The 18,303-nt window shown below is 39.1% G+C and overlaps 1 protein-coding gene across 1 annotated transcript; it reads right to left on the bottom strand.

The window, feature by feature from the left end:
* Nucleotides 1-7,006: 7,006 nt before the first annotated feature.
* Nucleotides 7,007-18,146, bottom strand: arl5a (ADP-ribosylation factor-like 5A). Its single transcript, XM_085249443.1, has 6 exons — nt 17,792-18,146; nt 11,810-11,870; nt 11,515-11,662; nt 11,284-11,367; nt 9,313-9,464; nt 7,007-7,652 (listed from the first exon to the last, which is right to left on the bottom strand). The coding sequence occupies exons 1-6, from the start codon at nt 17,835-17,837 to the stop codon at nt 7,604-7,606; spliced, it is 540 nt and encodes a 179-aa protein (XP_085105569.1). The 5' UTR covers nt 17,838-18,146; the 3' UTR covers nt 7,007-7,603.
* Nucleotides 18,147-18,303: the final 157 nt, after the last annotated feature.

Genomic DNA, 18,303 nt, shown 5'->3' with positions numbered 1-18,303 from the left:
AAACGCTGGGCGACAGCACACAGCTGCGGTTTCTACCCAGGTTATCATGTGGCTGACACAGCCAATCACAGAGAACTGCTCTCGAGTTTCAAAATCTAAATATACCTATCTGATCCTTTCAGAAAAGAGCACCTGTTGAGGGTAATGCATCAGCGGTACAGTTATGAGGAAGGCAGTGGGCACTGGCAGTGGGGTCTCAGGAACACAAAAGTAAAGCCAGACTGTGACAGTGCTACCCAGTGCGAATGGCTTTGTGACAGACGTAATGTTGACAAGCAGCAATTTTCTGTAAAAGATATGGAAGTATGTATGACCAAGGCGTGAGCCGGCGAGGAGAAGGCTAGCTTAAAGCAGAGCATGGTTCTCAGTGTCAGATCTGTTGAGGTCATCCATCAGCTGATCCTGAGCTGACTACATCCTGTTAAGAACCAAGTCAACATCAAGCTGAGGATACAAACCAAGAAATGAGCATATGCCTCCAAAAAGTACAAATTAAAAATGAATAGCTACTCGAAGGTGTTGCTACTACACCACCAATGCCCCTTGAATCAGAAATAAGCCTCTTAGAAATTAAAATGTCTAAGAAAGACTTGATTAATGTATTGAAATTATGACTGAGAACATCTAAATAATATATTTTTAAATGATTTTTTTGCATTGCAATCCTTTAAAATACATCTTTCCTGTTTTACTGCCATGAAAACAGTTTTAGGATTTTTAAATTCATTGTATTCCTCACTGTCACATGTTTTTGTGCACATCAAATGAAGACATTTTCAAAACATGAACAACCATAAAAGTGCAAAATATTGCAATTCCTATTGCTGAAAATACATTTTAAACCTTGTTTGGAAGTTTGAATTAATGCTTAAACTGTAAGCTGTAATGGCCAATTCACCAGCTGCCCACTGCTTTCTATTAAGTTAAAAACACCAAGAGAAGAAATCAATATTTCTGCCATCACAGGGGCAGCTCTAGATGTCCTCCTTTTTCATTCTATAAAACAGAGTAATATAGTTTAGCACCTCAAAGGCGAAGCAGCTGGTACTTTTTTTAACAGTGAATTTCCAGGCCGGTACAGCAGAACACTCAGGTGTCGTGTGAGCCACATGCAACAAAAAAGAAAAAAGCATTTTGCTATTATAAATAAATCAAGAACTATTTCTGGACCTCAACCATACAGCTGAGGTCCAGTGGTAGCTATAATTAACACAGCAATTCACTGTAAATGTATAGAAGACCAAGAAGTACCCTGCATTTTCTGTTCAGATGATGTGCCTCTATCGCTCTGGTATTTTATATCATTACTCTCACTCACTGCACCAGGAGCAGGGTGCTACCCGAGGACGAGATGGACAGCAGCAGCTGAATATCTCCTCTCTCGCTCAGTGTGCCTCTCTCGAAAGTGGTGGTGACCCTCCATTCTCTTATGAACTGGATGCTTGCTGCTTGGTCCTCATTGCCAACATCACTGCAACTAAAACAAAACAACAACTTGAGTGAGCTCACTTTTCCAGTTACCCCAAGAGATATCTACCCATGGTATATACAGGATCTGATGAGGACAGATAAAAATATTCTAGGCCTTATATTTCAGTTCCAAGTTCTGATTTTTTTTTACTTTTTTTAAAATTTTGGATATTTCTTGCTTGTCCCCATAGAGTGAAATATATTGCTCCTGAGAAGAATGAAAAACAAAATATAGTTATTAAATATAGTTTCTTATTGATTTTCTAAATCTAACAACAAACAACTGTTTTAATAGTTGCAGTTTCTTTTGGAAGCGTGTGCACTATTTAAATTTCAGATTTTATGGTGCATCGAAGATAATTATGATTCTGCCATCCCAGTGCCAAAGACACCCAAGGAGGTGGCTATGTGATGCATAGTCATTGGACAAAAACGACTGATGACCAGTGAAACCAGAACACAACAGCTGCAAGACAGACAGCTACAACACAAACACTGCCATGGGTCAATGATAAACCACCAGCACCTAGGATAAGTATGAAGCCCAGTGAGGTAAGAGCTTAAAATTAAACTAGATGGTCAGTCATAGAGGGACTTTGCCAAAAAGATGCAGGTGATATCACAAATAATAACCTATCAAAATGTATAAATGATGATATATATACCCTACTTTTTCTAGCTCTATAAGACACATGCAATAAGCTGGTTGGTTCTTGTAAGCAAGAGCTGGACTGATTTAATAATAAAATTTTTATTCTTTTTTGATGATTGAACAGTCAGTATTAGCATCATTGTTGTGAAGACACTCACTGACCACCTGTTCAACTGCTCATTAACACAAATGTCTAATTAGCCGTTCACGTGGTAGTAACAAGTACTGAGACATATAGACATGGTAGAAACGACCTGCTGAAATACAAAGAGAGCATCAGAATTAAGAAGAAAGGTGCCAGATAGGCTGATCTGTGTATTTCAGAAACTGTGATCTACTGGGATTTCCCCACACAACCATTCAGGGTCCATAGAGAATGGTCTAAAACAGAGAAGATATGTAGTGAGCTGCAGTTTTCTGTGAAAAAATGTCTCTCTAATGCCAGACGTTAAAGAGTAACGCTCAGTCTGCTTCAAACTGATAAAAAGGTAGTAGTACCTCAATTACCAGTCTTTATAATCAAATTATGCATAAGAGCATCTCTGAACACACAGTGCCTTCAAGCAGCTGGACTAAAACAGCAGAAGACTACATCGGGTGGAGCTCCTGTGAGCGAAGAACAGGAAGGGGAGGCTACATTTTGCAGAGGCTCACCAAAGCAAGACAAAAGAAGAATGGAAAAATATTGTCCGATGAGCCTCAATTTCTGGTGTATTAGAATTTGGTTTAAAGAACATGAAAACATGTCTCCATCCTGCCTTAAATAGATAGTTCAGGCTGACACACTTTGGGCCCCCTACCTGAGTGTTGCTGCTGACCATGTCCATCTTGATGCTTCGCGCAGGATAATGTGTCTTTTCACAAAACTCAGATAATCTCAAATTGGTTTCTTGAATATTGCAGTATGCTCACTGTACTCAAATGGCCTCCACATTCACCAGATCTCAGTCCATCGGAGCTCCTTCGAATGTGGTGGAACTGCAGATTTGCATCATGGATCCACAGCTGACAAATCTGCAGCAGCTGTGTGATGCTGTGATGTTAATATTGACAAAACCTCTGCGGAATTTTTCAGCACCTTGTTGAATCAATGCCACAAAGAATTAAGACAGTTTTGAAGACCTAAGGTGATCCAACCCAGTACCTGTAAAATGTACCAGCTTTCAAACACACTTCTGCGGGAATTGCAGTGGCTGGCACATACTCAAAATAAAGTGAGGACACTGGTCTGTTATTCTGCACTGTGTATTTATGAAATGTTTAGTGCTGTCTACACTATTTATTGGTATTTTGGTGAAAGGGCTTTATTTTGAGTTGACATGCCCACCACAATAAAATCTGCTTTTAATGAAACATGTACAGTCTGACAATATGAGAAGCTATAGACCAAAGTCACCTCTGCGTGAGCTTTAATAACAATGACACATCTGTTGAAACATTTGCATCATTAAATAAACAAATCAGCATAGGTATGAGAAAAGTGAAAGAGTATGCAAAGCACATGAGTCCATGTCTCTAAATTTTCCTAATTTTATTATATATACAGGGAGTGCAGAATTATTAGGCAAATGAGTATTTTGTCCACATCATCCTCTTCATGCATGTTGTCTTACTCCAAGCTGTATAGGCTGGAAAGCCTACTACCAATTAAGCATATTAGGTGATGTGCATCTCTGTAATGAGAAGGGGTGTGGTCTAATGACATCAACACCCTATATCAGGTGTGCATAATTATTAGGCAACGTCCTTTCCTTTGGCAAAATGGGTCAAAAGAAGGACTTGACAGGCTCAGAAAAGTCAAAAATAGTGAGATATCTTGCAGAGGGATGCAGCAGTCTCAAAATTGCAAAGCTTCTGAAGCGTGATCATCGAACAATCAAGCGTTTCATTCAAAATAGTCAACAGGGTCGCAAGAAGCGTGTGGAAAAACCAAGGCGCAAAATAACTGCCCATGAACTGAGAAAAGTCAAGCGTGCAGCTGCCAAGATGCCACTTGCCACCAGTTTGGCCATATTTCAGAGCTGCAACATCACTGGAGTGCCCAAAAGCACAAGGTGTGCAATACTCAGAGACATGGCCAAGGTAAGAAAGGCTGAAAGACGACCACCACTGAACAAGACACACAAGCTGAAACATCAAGACTGGGCCAAGAAATATCTCAAGACTGGTTTTTCTAAGGTTTTATGGACTGATGAAATGAGTGTGAGTCTTGATGGGCCAGATGGATGGGCCCGTGGCTGGATTGGTAAAGGGCAGAGAGCTCCAGTCCGACTCAGATGCCAGCAAGGTGGAGGTGGATGGAGTCAAGCTCAACTCCCAGTCCTACTGCCAGTTTCTGGAAGACACCTTCTTCAAGCAGTGGTACAGGAAGAAGTCTGCATCCTTCAAGAAAAACATGATTTTCATGCAGGACAATGCTCCATCACACGCGTCCAAGTACTCCACAGCGTGGCTGGCAAGAAAGGGTATAAAAGAAGAAAAACTAATGACATGGCCACCTTGTTCACCTGATCTGAACCCCATTGAGAACCTGTGGTCCATCATCAAATGTGAGATTTACAAGGAGGGAAAACAGTACACCTCTCTGAACAGTGTCTGGGAGGCTGTGGTTGCTGCTGCACGCAATGTTGATGGTGAACAGATCAAAACACTGACAGAATCCATGGATGGCAGGCTTTTGAGTTTCCTTGCAAAGAAAGGTGGCTATATTGGTCGCTGATTTGTTTTTGTTTTGTTTTTGAATGTCAGAAATGTATATTTGTGAATGTGGAGATGTTATATTGGTGTCACTGGTAAAAATAAATAACTGAAATGGGAATATATTTGTTTTTTGTTAAGTTGCCTAATAATTATGCACAGTAATAGTCACCTGCACACACAGATATCCCCCTAAAATAGCTAAAACTAAAAACTACTTCCAAAAACATTCAGCTTTGATATTAATGAGTTTTTTGGGTTCACTGAGAACATGGTTGTTGTTCAATAATAAAATTATTCCTCAAAAATACAACTTTCCTAATAATTCTGCACTCCCTGTATATCCAGAGGTTAAAGCAGGACAGAACGATCCAGAATGACATTCCAGCTTTTCCGCTTAATGCATAATCAAATAGGTGAGTTAAATTTCAGTGTGCTGCAGCCTGGTGTTGTTTCCAGTTGAAGGCATGGAAAATGTAGTCAGTAAATTACAAGCAAACATTATCCCACTGTCTTGCTGACACTGTCAACACAATATAATGCCTGTTATTCATTCAAGGTGCAGGTGAACATAAAGTTGGGATTGTGGAACTTCAACATATAGTGAGCATAAAGAGAGCAACTGTGCTTAAAGTGCCGTCCCCCAGGGAAGAAAAAAAATAGTGATGGCCACCAGTGCTACTTCCTAGTAGATGCGCCTATGGAGTAAATTAGAAAATGCTATGTTATTTTCAAAAAAGCTGACTTCTGACCTTGAGGTTGAGGTCATTGAGATTCAAACTCACAGGGATTTTTAGTAGCTGGACCTATGGTATGAATTTCAAAATCCTATGTCGCCTCATTCTCAAGTTCTTGCATTTACAAACTTGGGTGTCCAGGCTGCCTGCCCCCCTGGCAGAGTGACAATAATACCGCATGAGCTATTGGCTGAGGGGTAAAAACATCTGAGAGTCAGAGAAAGACGTCAGTAAGTCAATGAGAGGACAGGAGAGGAATTTATATATCCAAAAATATATATACCAGCTTCTAAAGTGCGGCATCCCTGAAAAAGCTAGAAAACCACTGGGATAAATAAATGTAAAATCTGCCACGACAGTAGATTTAATATCTTCTTACATGTTGATAAATTGTGCTGTCTAAATCTATAAAGAGTAAAAGTAAAATTCAGAGTCAACAGAGCACGGGTCAGCAGATCACAGCATGCTCACAAATAAAACACATTTACGGGAACAAAGAATATAAATTATTGTTAGAAGTTATTCTTTTTCACATGCTGTACTCCTTCACCTGATCTAAGGGTTTAACTCCTAAGTACAGCTCGTGTCTAGTGAATATGAAGTGTCTGTGTTTATTTTTAGATTTTACTACATTTGCAAATACTTTCCATTGTGCAGGTCATGTTGGACTTCACTGCAATTAAATTGGTCAAGACTTACCATACAGAAAAGCATCTTACTGCTCTTTGGTTTCGCTCCAAGAAAGACTATTTAGTCTCTTTTGAAGAACAGATTAGAATAAAAACAAGTGAAGAAGTGCAGAGCTGGGTGAATTAGAAAAAAGTGGAATTACTACTTCTGGTGACACTTTCAGGACTTGTTATAGCAGTATTTGCAAACTCGTGGAATGACTAATGCTTTAAATCACCTCAATGTGACCTCAGCGCTACAGATATCCAAACATTTATTTAAATGTCCGAGCCAAAAAGATAATCAAGTCAAACCATGGCAAGAAATTTGGGAGTCAGTTGAGGTCAGATGTCAAATTAAACCAATGGAAGAGGAATGGAAACCCTATAACATAGACTGGCTTTGGTTTCTGTTGGTTTTAATTTTTCTGTTTCAGTTGTGACAACCCTGCCATGCAGTCCTTACACAACTGTGTCTTTTCCTCTTAATCAGGCACTGTGTGCTGCCTACATTTTATACCTGGTCCCTTCTTCTCTTTCTGAATCCCTCTGCCTTCCTACACTTTGGCTGTCTCTTCACTGTACTTCTGTAGGTGCTCGTCATCGTCCCTGAAAAGCTTCAGGGACCACAAGCTCGTGTGACGCATTCTGCCCCCTAAAGGACTAAAAAAAGAAAACGTCCAGTCACACTCACAGCATTCAATATGGTTCACAGATGTCTCTGGAAAAAGCAGATTCAAAAGAGTCGCCAGAAAGAAATACTCATTCATGACACAATGCAATTCACCTGAAACAAATAAAAAGACTTTATTTCAGTGATTATTAACAAGGACTGAAAGGAAGAGGGCACACTGTGATTCTACCCTCCCCTCTGCATGTTTCAGTCGTCATCAACCATAATCGCTTGAACATTCTGCTGCAGGCACCAAGTTTGAAGAGAATACTGGACTGTTCACACAGAGAGGCAATTAAAAACCACCACAGCCAGTTCGGCAATACTGCAAGGCCACCATGGGCTAGACTCACACGTAGCTCAAGAATAAGTCCATGTAGAGTTCCAAGGCAGATACGTTGCTGACCTCTGTGTTTTGTTCAAAGGAAAACCGTGCAGAAATTTCATTTTAAATAATTTGAGTCTCTTTGTTGTTCAACGTCCTTCTGGAAAGGTAATGTTTTTTTTTGTTCTCAGTTCAGATGACTTTTGTAAAATAAATTATTACAGAAGTACATAAAGTTCTGGCAGCGGTCTGTCCATGTCAGTTTCACAAGGAAGAGGAGAGGGCCATCCATCAACTGACCTTACCCCCATCCTCATATTCATATCTGGAGGCAAAAATAAGAGAGAAGGGGCACACTCCTAATGAACGTTTTCAAAGTCATCATCTCACACGCAGCCGTGACATCATCCACTCAAGACCCTGGCACAACCTACAGGTTAAAAAAGAAAGAAAGACATTGGTGGAAGAGAGTGGGAGAGAAAAACAAAGAGAAAAGCATTAAGATAAAAAATTTTATACCGTACAAGAACAAAAGTTTAAGGGAAACTAATTGCTAATACTCTGGGCCTGTTACTGGTGTTATTTAGTAAAAGAATATGAAAAAATATTTAAAGTAATCACAAAATACTAAGTCTGCTAAATTTCACCCTTAATAAGCATCTCTTATTTTGCACCTGATGTGGCTCTGTGGTAGGTGTTGCTAGGAGTATTCAAGTGCATAACTGGCATGAACTGAAAAGAACTGAGCACCAGCGCCAAAGCTTTGGCTCTGTCCTATAAGTCATCATTAAGCCCCCATCCCAAATCTTTACAGCCAAGTCACACATATTGTGGCGATCGTGGCTCAAGAGTTGGGAGTTCGTCTTGTAATCGGAAGGTTGCTGGTTCGAGCCCCGGCTCAGACAGCCTTGGTCGTTGTGTCCTTGGGCAAGACACTTCACCCGTTGCCTACTGGTGGTGGTCAGAGGGCCCGGTGGCGCCAGTGTCCGGCAGCCTCGCCTGTCAATGCGCCCCAGGGTGGCTGTGGCTACAATGTAGCTTGCCATCACCAGTGTTTGAATGTGCGTGTGAATGGGTGGATGACTGGATGTGTAAAGCGCTTTGGAGTCCTTAGGGACTAGTAAAGCGCAATACAAATACAGGCCACTTACATATTTCCGCAATAATACTGGTATCTTGATAAAACAGATGTTTTGTGTATTATTATAGGTAGCTAATTTATTTTATACAGTTGGCTGATGGGTTTGTAGTCTTTCATCAAATTTGTACACAGAGATCTTTCCATAATTAACATGATGAAAGCTCTAGGGTGCACAAAAGCCTCTGCATGTTTTTTCAGTAGTACATATACGCGGTTCTGCTACAGCTCGGCTTTAACTTTCTATTATCAGATCTGTGACACTATATTAATACGTTTGCCAGAATACAGCAGTTAAAGGGACTTATTGCTGCAATTTATAAATACCTGCCGTGTCAAACAGCATGCAGGGAAAAGGAAATAGAAAAAAGAAGGACCACTGAGTGCATTTATGCACAAAACAGTAACTTCGTTAACGTACAAATGGGTTGAGGCTTGAAGCTAAATAATGTTTTGTGTCCTCCAAAAAGACACTGTTAGGCTTCCTGAGCTGTCAGATTTATCCACATACAGCCCCCAGCTATTTCTAACTGAAGAGAAACATATTGATTCTACTTTAGCTGACTCTCATTGATCTGAATTGCTGTTTCTGGAGAGAATCACATGCATGAAAGCTGCGCTTGTAATACTGTGGCTGGTACATTATTTGCTTCCTCATTGGGTCTGCTTTGTTTATGACTGGCTAATTTGTGCAGCTTTTGGTAGAAGGAGAGTCATTTCTCAAATGAACAGGCTGCCTCTTTGTTAATAAATGAGAGCAATGTTAGTAGATCACCCTCACAACTTTCCACTCCCTCCAGTGCAATTTGGAGATTTTAGCTTCATGTTAATTTGCCCTGCTTAGTAAGTCTGACCCTTCATCACATTTTCCCTGCATAAAAGCAAATACTATATAATTATTTAATGCATATGTAAATTAAATTTTCCTCATATAACAAGTTTATATCCTCACCCCTCTCCTGTGAGGGCACAACAGGCCTGGATGTGCCACTGGTGGTCTTTGACGGAGGTAAGCTGGAGGCTCTGGGAGATCTCAGCCACAGACATGCATCCTTTCACATCCTGCTTATTGGCAAAGATCAACAGTCCTGCCTTTCTCAAGTCCTGGAGGCCAGAGAAGAAACATCAACAGAGAAGCCAAGATAAGGAAACATTTGTTTGCTTTATGTGTATTTTTAACACTGTGATGAGTTAACAGTACAGACAAAATCTCATTTACTGAAAAATGACTGATAGCATCAACTCAGAAAGACATTTCATATTCAGTGTACATACAATGAACCAGAAAACAATAATATTGCTACACACTTAAGTATATTTTCAGTAATATTTGAAATTTAAAAATGAAGCACCTTGAGATCAAGTTAATTTCTACTAGATTCTGACATGTGACAGAGCCTCATAAATAATGACTGCTGCATGGGACACATGGTTTCCATTATTTCATACAACAATCCATTAATATTAATTTGAATATATCTAATAAAATTACGTTATAATTAGAGCTGGGCGATAGAACGATAACGATATCTATCGCGATATAACTTTTACTCGATAGAGAAATTAAGCTATCGCGATAGACCTCGCCGCTCTTGTCCTCTTTAATTAAAAAAAAAAAAAAAAAAAAAAAAAGTCGGCCGATCCAAATTAAGTAGCGCAGAGCCGAACCAATCACAGCCGCAGCTTCACGTCGCGTGACTTGTTACATACAGCACAAGTGCCAAGCCACACGTGTGTTTGTTTGGGAAGCAGCCAGCGGGTAATGGAGGAAATGAGTGTACCGACTAGAAAAATCAACCGAGCGTGACCGAAGAGAAAACAGATGATGGTTCCAACGCCGGAGAGATTGTCGAACGGAAGAGCCATAGAAGCTCCGTAGTGTGAAGGTATTTCAGCTATTTCAAGTCTGACTAAAAACAGAGTAGCGTGCACTGTAAATTGTGCCGAAAGCAAGTCTGGAAATGCAATAAACTGGTGCATGCGTCACACTGTGCGCCACGTTATTGTTTCGGTGAAATGAACTTCTACAATACTGTTAATTCTACTCTCTGCAGTGTTTAAATGCTTACATATACACACAGTTACTGTCCCTCCACACATACGACTCGGTTCTGCTTCTATGCCCCAGCTTTGTTTACTTTTTCCCACCGAGGCTTCTAGACTTCTGATTGGCCAACATTTCTGCACGGTTAGGAATCTAGTGCCACCTGCTGCTTTGGCATGTTCATAGCAGCGTTTTCCTTCATTTCTGCCTTTATGTGTGGACGGGATTATTTTTTTTAAACGGAAACGGAAACTCCGTTTTCAAAAATACCCGTGTACGTGTGGACGTAGCCTCAGTCTCTGACTGGAAGTGCTAATACGTCATTCGGCTTTTGTCAGACTAAAGTAACTGTTAAAACTGTTTGAAAAGCTCAGCTATACAACAAGGAGAGATTGAGAACTAAAAGGAAATTCTCAGTTTATTTGATATTGACAAAAGTTAGTCAGTTTTGTCTGTTCTTCTGTAAAACAAACTAAGATTTATTTTTAGAATTAATATTTTGTTTCTAAGTGGAATTGACAATTTAGTCTGTTTCGTTTGTTCTATTTTGAAACTTAAACGCTTTAGCGGCTGCCTTTTGTGTAGTTTGCAATATTTGCCTTTATTTATCTGAAAAAGTCTCATGTTCCTTAAGTACATCTACCCTGTTGAACTTATTATGGGAAATAAATATTTAAAAACAAGCTGCTGATTATTTCACATTTTACTTGTGAGCAACGGCACATTTAAATCTTACAAATATAGTTATTTGGCTTATATCGTGATAGATATCGTTATCGCCTGAAATGAAAAAAACATATCGTGATATGAAAAAATCTCATATCGCCCAGCTCTAGTTATAATTATAAGGATCTTTGTCACTTTTTAAACGGTACTCACTTCATGTGCTAGCATTCTGTAGAGTTCTTCTTTGGTTACTGAGATCCTTTCTCTATCCGTGCTGTCAACCACCACAATTACAAACTAGTCGTAGAAGAAAGGGAGAAATAATGGACAAGTAATTAAATAACAACCCCTGCCAAACCACAGGCACAGTCATACATAACAGCACTGTAAGGGGAAGTTTTCAGAGTTTTCTTTCATTTAGTCAGAGTGAACATAATCTCATACCTCTGTGTTTGTGTAGTATGTATTCCACGATGACCTAAGAGACTCCTGGCCTCCGATGTCCCACATCAAAAAATGAGTGTTGTTGACGACTATCTCCTCCACATTGCTCCCAATTGTTGGGGATGTGTGTACCACCTCATTCATTGAACTATTAACATAAAAACAATCTTTAGGTTCTGTTGACAAGCAACATTTACAGAATAGCCACGACTATTTTTAATAAATTATATGACTTGAGGAAAAAAAAAAGGAAATATAAAGACGCTTACTGTACAAGTCAGATTTGGATACTTACAACTGATAAAGAATTGTGGTCTTGCCAGCATTGTCCAGGCCCACAATAATAACCTTGTGCTCTGAAAGGCAAAAAGACAAAGAAATCACAGACTAACAGTGACATCAATATCTGGGTTTAATTGCTAAGGACTAACTGATGTATGGCTCTTATGTAAACAAAGTGGTTGCTTCAAAAAGATGTCTGAATTGAGAGAATCAAACAATGAACTTTTTACTAATCCATACCGTCCTTTGGTACAAATTGTGTACCAAAGGACACATCTAGCATCAGTGGGACATTGTGATGCTGCGAACAGTGTACCTTCACAGCTACAGATGAGTTAGTGGGCGGTTTAAAGCAAGCTTGTAGAGTCAGGCTGCAGCCATCAGCGGCTGTGGATATAACATACAGACGTATCTTTCTAATGCACAAAAAAGCTTTAGTGAAAAAGATAAACAAGAAGTGACAGCTGGGATCGATTTCCATCTTGCTGCTGATACAAACAGAAGGCAAGAAGTCCAATAGCAGACACAAGCATAAGTCAAAGGTAAGGTTTTAACTTTAGCCTAGAGTGAAGGAACAAAGCGCTGATTATTATTTTCTTAAAAAAAAAAAAAAAAAAATTATGAAAAAAATGATGTTCCAATATTGCTGGTTGGTATAAGAGTACATTTGGTATACTGGTCATAATTTCTTGAATAACAGGAATTTTTCAATTTCTATTATCTAGATGTATGGCTTAACTAGAGCCTGACCAGTAGTATTTGCTGATATACTGGTACCAGTATTTATAATGGCCAATAAACGACAAAAAAAAAAAGTAAAGAAGGGACAAGAGAAACATCATTCAACCGTGTTATGAGTGTTGATGTGAGGGCTGCAACAAGTAGTAAACTAAAAATATTTGAATATTTAAATAGAGTTTTATAAAACCATGTAAATGTTTATTAGGAACAACAACATACTACAGCACGTCCTTGGGCCAGTATCAACTGCACTGTCTGCCATAACTGCACTAAATAGTAATGTGGCCCTAGAATGAAGGACAGAACAAGGGTAAATGTAAGGTGAATAAGATTATTATAATAAGTAAGTGAATAAGAAGAAAACTGGGGCAGAGACTTTAAAAAGCATGACGGCACAGAAAAATGTTGAATACAGACTGGGTAAAGCTTTCACATTTTTACATTATTATGAATATTATTGTGAAAGTTGTTCTAGAATTTGTCGATGCAGTTTTCTGCAGAATAATGAACCTCTGTTCATTTTTACTTCTGAGAAACTCACTGCTCTACTCAGTTAAGTTACTGGCCTGTCACCAGTTAACCTAGTTAGTTACCTAATAAAATCCTCCAGTTGTTTCTTTTTTAGTAATGCTTACTTTTATGAAACATTTGATGTCTTCTATGTTCTATTATTAATAAAATATGAAGTCATGAGATTTGCAAATCATTTTCTATTTACATTTTACAAAATTAAGTAACTTATCTCTATAAGAGAGCGAGATGAGGACTGAGGAGGAACAAAGACTGGTTGATGTCATTAGAAAAAAAACTAGTACATGACAGAAAAAGCATGCACTACCTTCTATTTGTATTAAGCTGAGCTTAACAGACTTATCTTCGTGTTTTGTTTATAGAAAAACTTGCGTCACAGGACAAATACACAAAGCCTGCATTAAGTCTCTCTTTCCTATGACTGTCTCCGGCGACAGTCATAGCAAAGAGATGAAGTACTGTTGAAATATGGGGAAAGCCAAAAACTGCACTTCCTCCACTTCCGTAACATTGATTCATTAATGTTGAATTCTCTCGCAGCTGTTCTGTTCCCATGTTGTTGCAGTATATTGATAACTAACCTCGTATTGTGGATGAATAATATCAATTGTTCTCCTGACTGAAGTTTGGCCCGTGTATAGCATCCTGCTATGCGATTTCATTTGTCCCTGACCACCAGAATCCCTCACGTTAATTTTTATCGAGTGGAAAAAAAGTTGGCGTTCATCCTCCAGCTTCACTGTGCTAATGTTATGCTAACATAGCTGTGTCGCTAGCAATCACGTAGCACAACATTATATACCAGGTAGTCCAACTTCAGTAACCCTGCAAACACCACTGCTGTTTAGTTTTCTGTCTGCATTTATGTTGGAAGTGGTAGCAGAGCTGTACGTTTGAATTAGTTTCAAAAATCTCTCAGTCAGAACATGGTATGTCATGTTTAGGTGGAAACTAGCGAGCTAACTTCCTGTTAACTTCTAACTCCGTTAAATTTAATAAATTCTGTTTTCATGGATGCCTGGATGTTAAACTTAATTGTTACACCTGGTAAAGCAGCATCGCTGATGATTTAATTAAAGATGAAAGAATTTAGACCGTTTTTAACTCTTAGTGTTCGTTTGACTTTGGGACCTGAAATGGACGGAGTTTTGGACCCAGACTACTCCGCGAAGCTCCTCACTACGGCAGCCGTAATGCCGTAATCCATCAAGCAGTGCAGCTTAACAAAGTTGTACTAAAACATTTTTTAACAGATTTCTGCAGCCAAAATCGGTTCGAGGTCAGTAAGCACAACCAGAATTCATACATAAGGCGCACTCTCGATTTTTGAGAAAATTAAAGGATTTTAAGTGTGCCTTATAGTGTGGGAAATACCTTATACAGAAGAAAAGAATATATCGTGATATATATCGTTACCGCACGTGCTTCAAATTATACTGTGATATGGATTTTAGGCCATATCGCCCAGCCCTACTGCAGCTCTTCCAACTACAGCATTATCTGTACAAGCTAGTCAAGTTCGAAAACCCTGTTATAGTTTTGTTTATGTAAATGTAGATGGAAAACCCAACCTGTGTTACTCTGAATAAACTGCTATCATGAGATAAAACAGCCACTTAAAAGCTATAACATTTCATTTAAACTGGATACATAGACAAATATCAGCCTGTCGGTTGAGACCTATTGGCTCTTAAGTTTTAAATACTCCTATGCCTTTTAGCACATATGATCTATAATCTGTTATGCTGAAGAACACAGAACATAAAAAGCGTTCATTTGCTTACACTAGAGAAGGTGAAAATAATTTGTGTGCTCTGGAATATTTTTTGGAAGACAGCGAAGAAAGGAATGCCATTATATCATATTATTGTATCTAGATCTATTACCACACTCGGTTTTTGCATGGATCCCCAAACTAACCTTTGACAAAACAACTTGTAATTCAAGGAAATCATAAAAAGTCCATAATCAGTGTGTAATCATGTACAGCTAAGCCTTCAGCTAACAAAACTAAAACCTCAAAACTGAGGAAGCGAAAACTTTTGCAAACAGATCTGTGCAAGGTGAAAAATGAGCTTTATATGTGCATTCTACCACACACAAAAATGTCATGTCATGTCAACATGCCATGTATGTTAATGTGCTTCTGTTCTTCCACTGGGTTGTCTCAGTCAGCTGGGTAAATGGTAAGACTTCTGAGATTTGGAAGCGCAGCTCTGAGGCTACATCCAGGGATGACAATAAAAGCTTTTCAGGCTTCAGGGACAGGATGGGTACAAGAAAATAAGAGCATAATTTAGAATTGAACAAATGGCAAATGTCTGGTCCTGTGACTCAGATGCATTATTATAGTATTGTCTGGCCACAAAACAGCTTATATGCATCTTAACATTACTCCTACATGTTTCTGGCCGTCAGGCAGATAATTAAAACACTACCGGTACTCCTTACAGGGATTACTTTTTTGTGTAGGGGAGACCGGGGATAGTTGTAACGTGGGTCAGTTGTAACACTTCCAATTTCTCCAATCAGGGCTAAGTTTCAAATGATGTGATTAATCCTGTGCATGCCCAATTCAGTTCTGCTATCACATGTGAAAAATCAGCACATTTGTCAAACACAGACAATTTAACACGAAAAAAAGTAATTTGTATGCCAAAAAGTTTTTCTACTTTATTTCAATTTCTAATAGCATTATTTGCTTTTCAGTTAAACTCATCAAACTTAAATTGTGTTATTTGTATGTCTATGGGGATATATTCTGTGTAGGTCTTTAGTGCTAATGTTTTAGCCGTTGGCTGTAATGTTAGCTAGTTCATGGCTATAGGAGTCTGGGTCAGTTGTAACAGCAACAGTCTGGGTCAGTTGTAACAATAATGCAGATGTTACAACTTACCACACTATTACTTTAACTTATATTAAACAAGTTGGGGCAACGACATCAGCAGAGAGAGGTTCACTGGTCGCATTTGTATATGCGGTTAATGCCATTGGCAACACAATTCCTCCACTGTTTGTGTTCCCACACATACATTATGCAGACCACTGTGTCAGAGATGGACCAGTAGGAAGTACTGGTAGTGGAAATAAATCAGGATGGGTGCAAGAAACAGATTTCCTCATCTTTCTGAAGCACTTTGCAAACCACACCAAGGTAAGCCATGATAAAAAGTAATGGAATTGCGATGCTGGTGAACAACTACATTTTTTCAGCTTCATTGTTATGTTCAAAATTGGTGCAAGAGTTGTAGGTTATGATGCCCACTGAGCCAATGAGGCCAACCTCGAGGAAGACCAACCAAAATTAATGAAATATTCAGTTGCAGAAAATTCCATAACTTGTCTTTTTTGGGGGGGTTGGAATATGTTCAAAAGCTAGATTTCTGCATTCTGTCACACACACACAGAGCTACATAAATGGCTCTAAGTGCATTCATGTGTTGAATAAACAAAGATTACATGTTAATGTTTTGTTAGTACCCTTATTTCATTGTGTTACATTTCACCCCAGGATATGTTACAACTAACCCAGACTATGGGGTTAATTGTAACATTTCACTCTTTGTGTTTGAGACCATACCATGCAATGGGTATTGGGAAATTGTGCTGCAGAGAAAATAGCTGCACTATTTAATAGCAGAGACATGTAAATACTTTGCATTACATTTTGAATCCACTACCTTAAAAGAGCTCCAATTTACAGACAGAAATGTCAAAAATGTTACAACTATCCCCGGTCTCCCCTACATGACGACATTCTCTAACACATCAGTGTAAAGTCTCCCATATGTGTTGAGTTAACTTGAGTTAGAGTGAAGCTAGGTGACTGCAAAGACCTGTTTTATGTTATGATTCACATTATTTTCATACACATTAAAGTATTTAATGATCCTTTGTGCCCCTACAGAAGAGACCACACCCATCTGGTTAGACCTGTTTTATCGCAGGATAAGTGTGATCACTCAGAACATATGTATTTGCTGTGATCCTTCCCTCTAAGTGGACAAGCGAACCCACACAACTCACCAACGAAACGGTTCCCAACAGAGCTGCTGGATCCCCTTACTGTAGGTGTCAAGGGTTCAGATTCTTCCTTTAATTTGTCACCTATCAGAAAACTCCTGACACTAATCTGATAAGATTAAGTAATCACACTGGCAGTACAAAGTCAGTGTGATTCAGTCTAAAGTCAATCGCCTTGTTAACTGGAGAATTTTGCTGATGTAGCTGACTTCTGTGTGCTCTGTTGGTGTAGCCATCTCCAGTCTCAATGCCGGTGTCAACCCGGACTGAACACAGCATCACACTGTACCTCGGGGTTCAGGTTACAGAGGTTTCGCAAGGACCTGTTTACGGATTCAAGATCACTAGCCAGGAATCTACTTGGTTTTGCCTATCTGCGCTCTAGAACCCGAGAGCATAAATAATCTAACACAAAGTTAATTCAGAAATGGAGCGCCATGTTCGCAGAAAAACTATCATCTTTGCCGGTCCATTGGTGAAATGCTGACCATATCGTTAAATATAAACGGTAAACCATGAGGTAACTTTTAAATTCACCGACAATACCAATAATGAAACAGTAAACGTCCCGTTAGGGACAGAAACTGGTTACACGGCTAATTATGAGAGAATAGACCAGCGGGCCTTCTCTGACCACGGAGCCCCCTTAGCTCCTACACCTTCGACAGTTTCATGATGAATGCCGCAGCACCATTCTTACCTTGGTGGTTAAAAAGCCTCCATAACTTTGTAAATAGTATTCCCATGGCTGACGGTGATGAATTTCGATGCCAGCTTGTAATAGTTCGATGTACCTTAGCTAGCCAGCCTTGTTGTTCAGTCCTGCCAACTTCAACTAGCTAGCTAACTTGCTAACTACAACGACGATGACCTGTCAAAGCATTCAAATACAACTGCCATACTTATATGAACTGACTTCTACTCTACATGACCTACGAGGTGAAAATGTAGGTCCGACGACTGATTTACTGTATGAAACAAAACCGAAAACGCTTAACACTGTCACTTGCTAGTTCGTATCAGCTGGCTGTTGTGAAGTACCCTGCGCTGTCAATCTTGCGCATGCGTGTCTAGTATCTTATGGAGCGCTATAAGGAAGGAAAAGCATTTATTATATTATATTATATTATATGATATGAAAACTTCATACACAACAGGTTTAATAATTATTAAATACAGTAACAGGTAAATTATTTTTTATGAATATTTCTA

This window comes from Mchenga conophoros, linkage group LG16, assembly GCF_057382185.1.
Source record: "Mchenga conophoros isolate Kocher_MC1m ecotype Shallow Benthic linkage group LG16, M_conophoros_male_GT1.1, whole genome shotgun sequence".
Taxonomy (NCBI): Eukaryota; Metazoa; Chordata; class Actinopteri; order Cichliformes; family Cichlidae; genus Mchenga; species Mchenga conophoros.
Note: the sequence above shows the minus strand (reverse complement) of the source record. Positions and strands in the feature narration are given on the sequence as shown.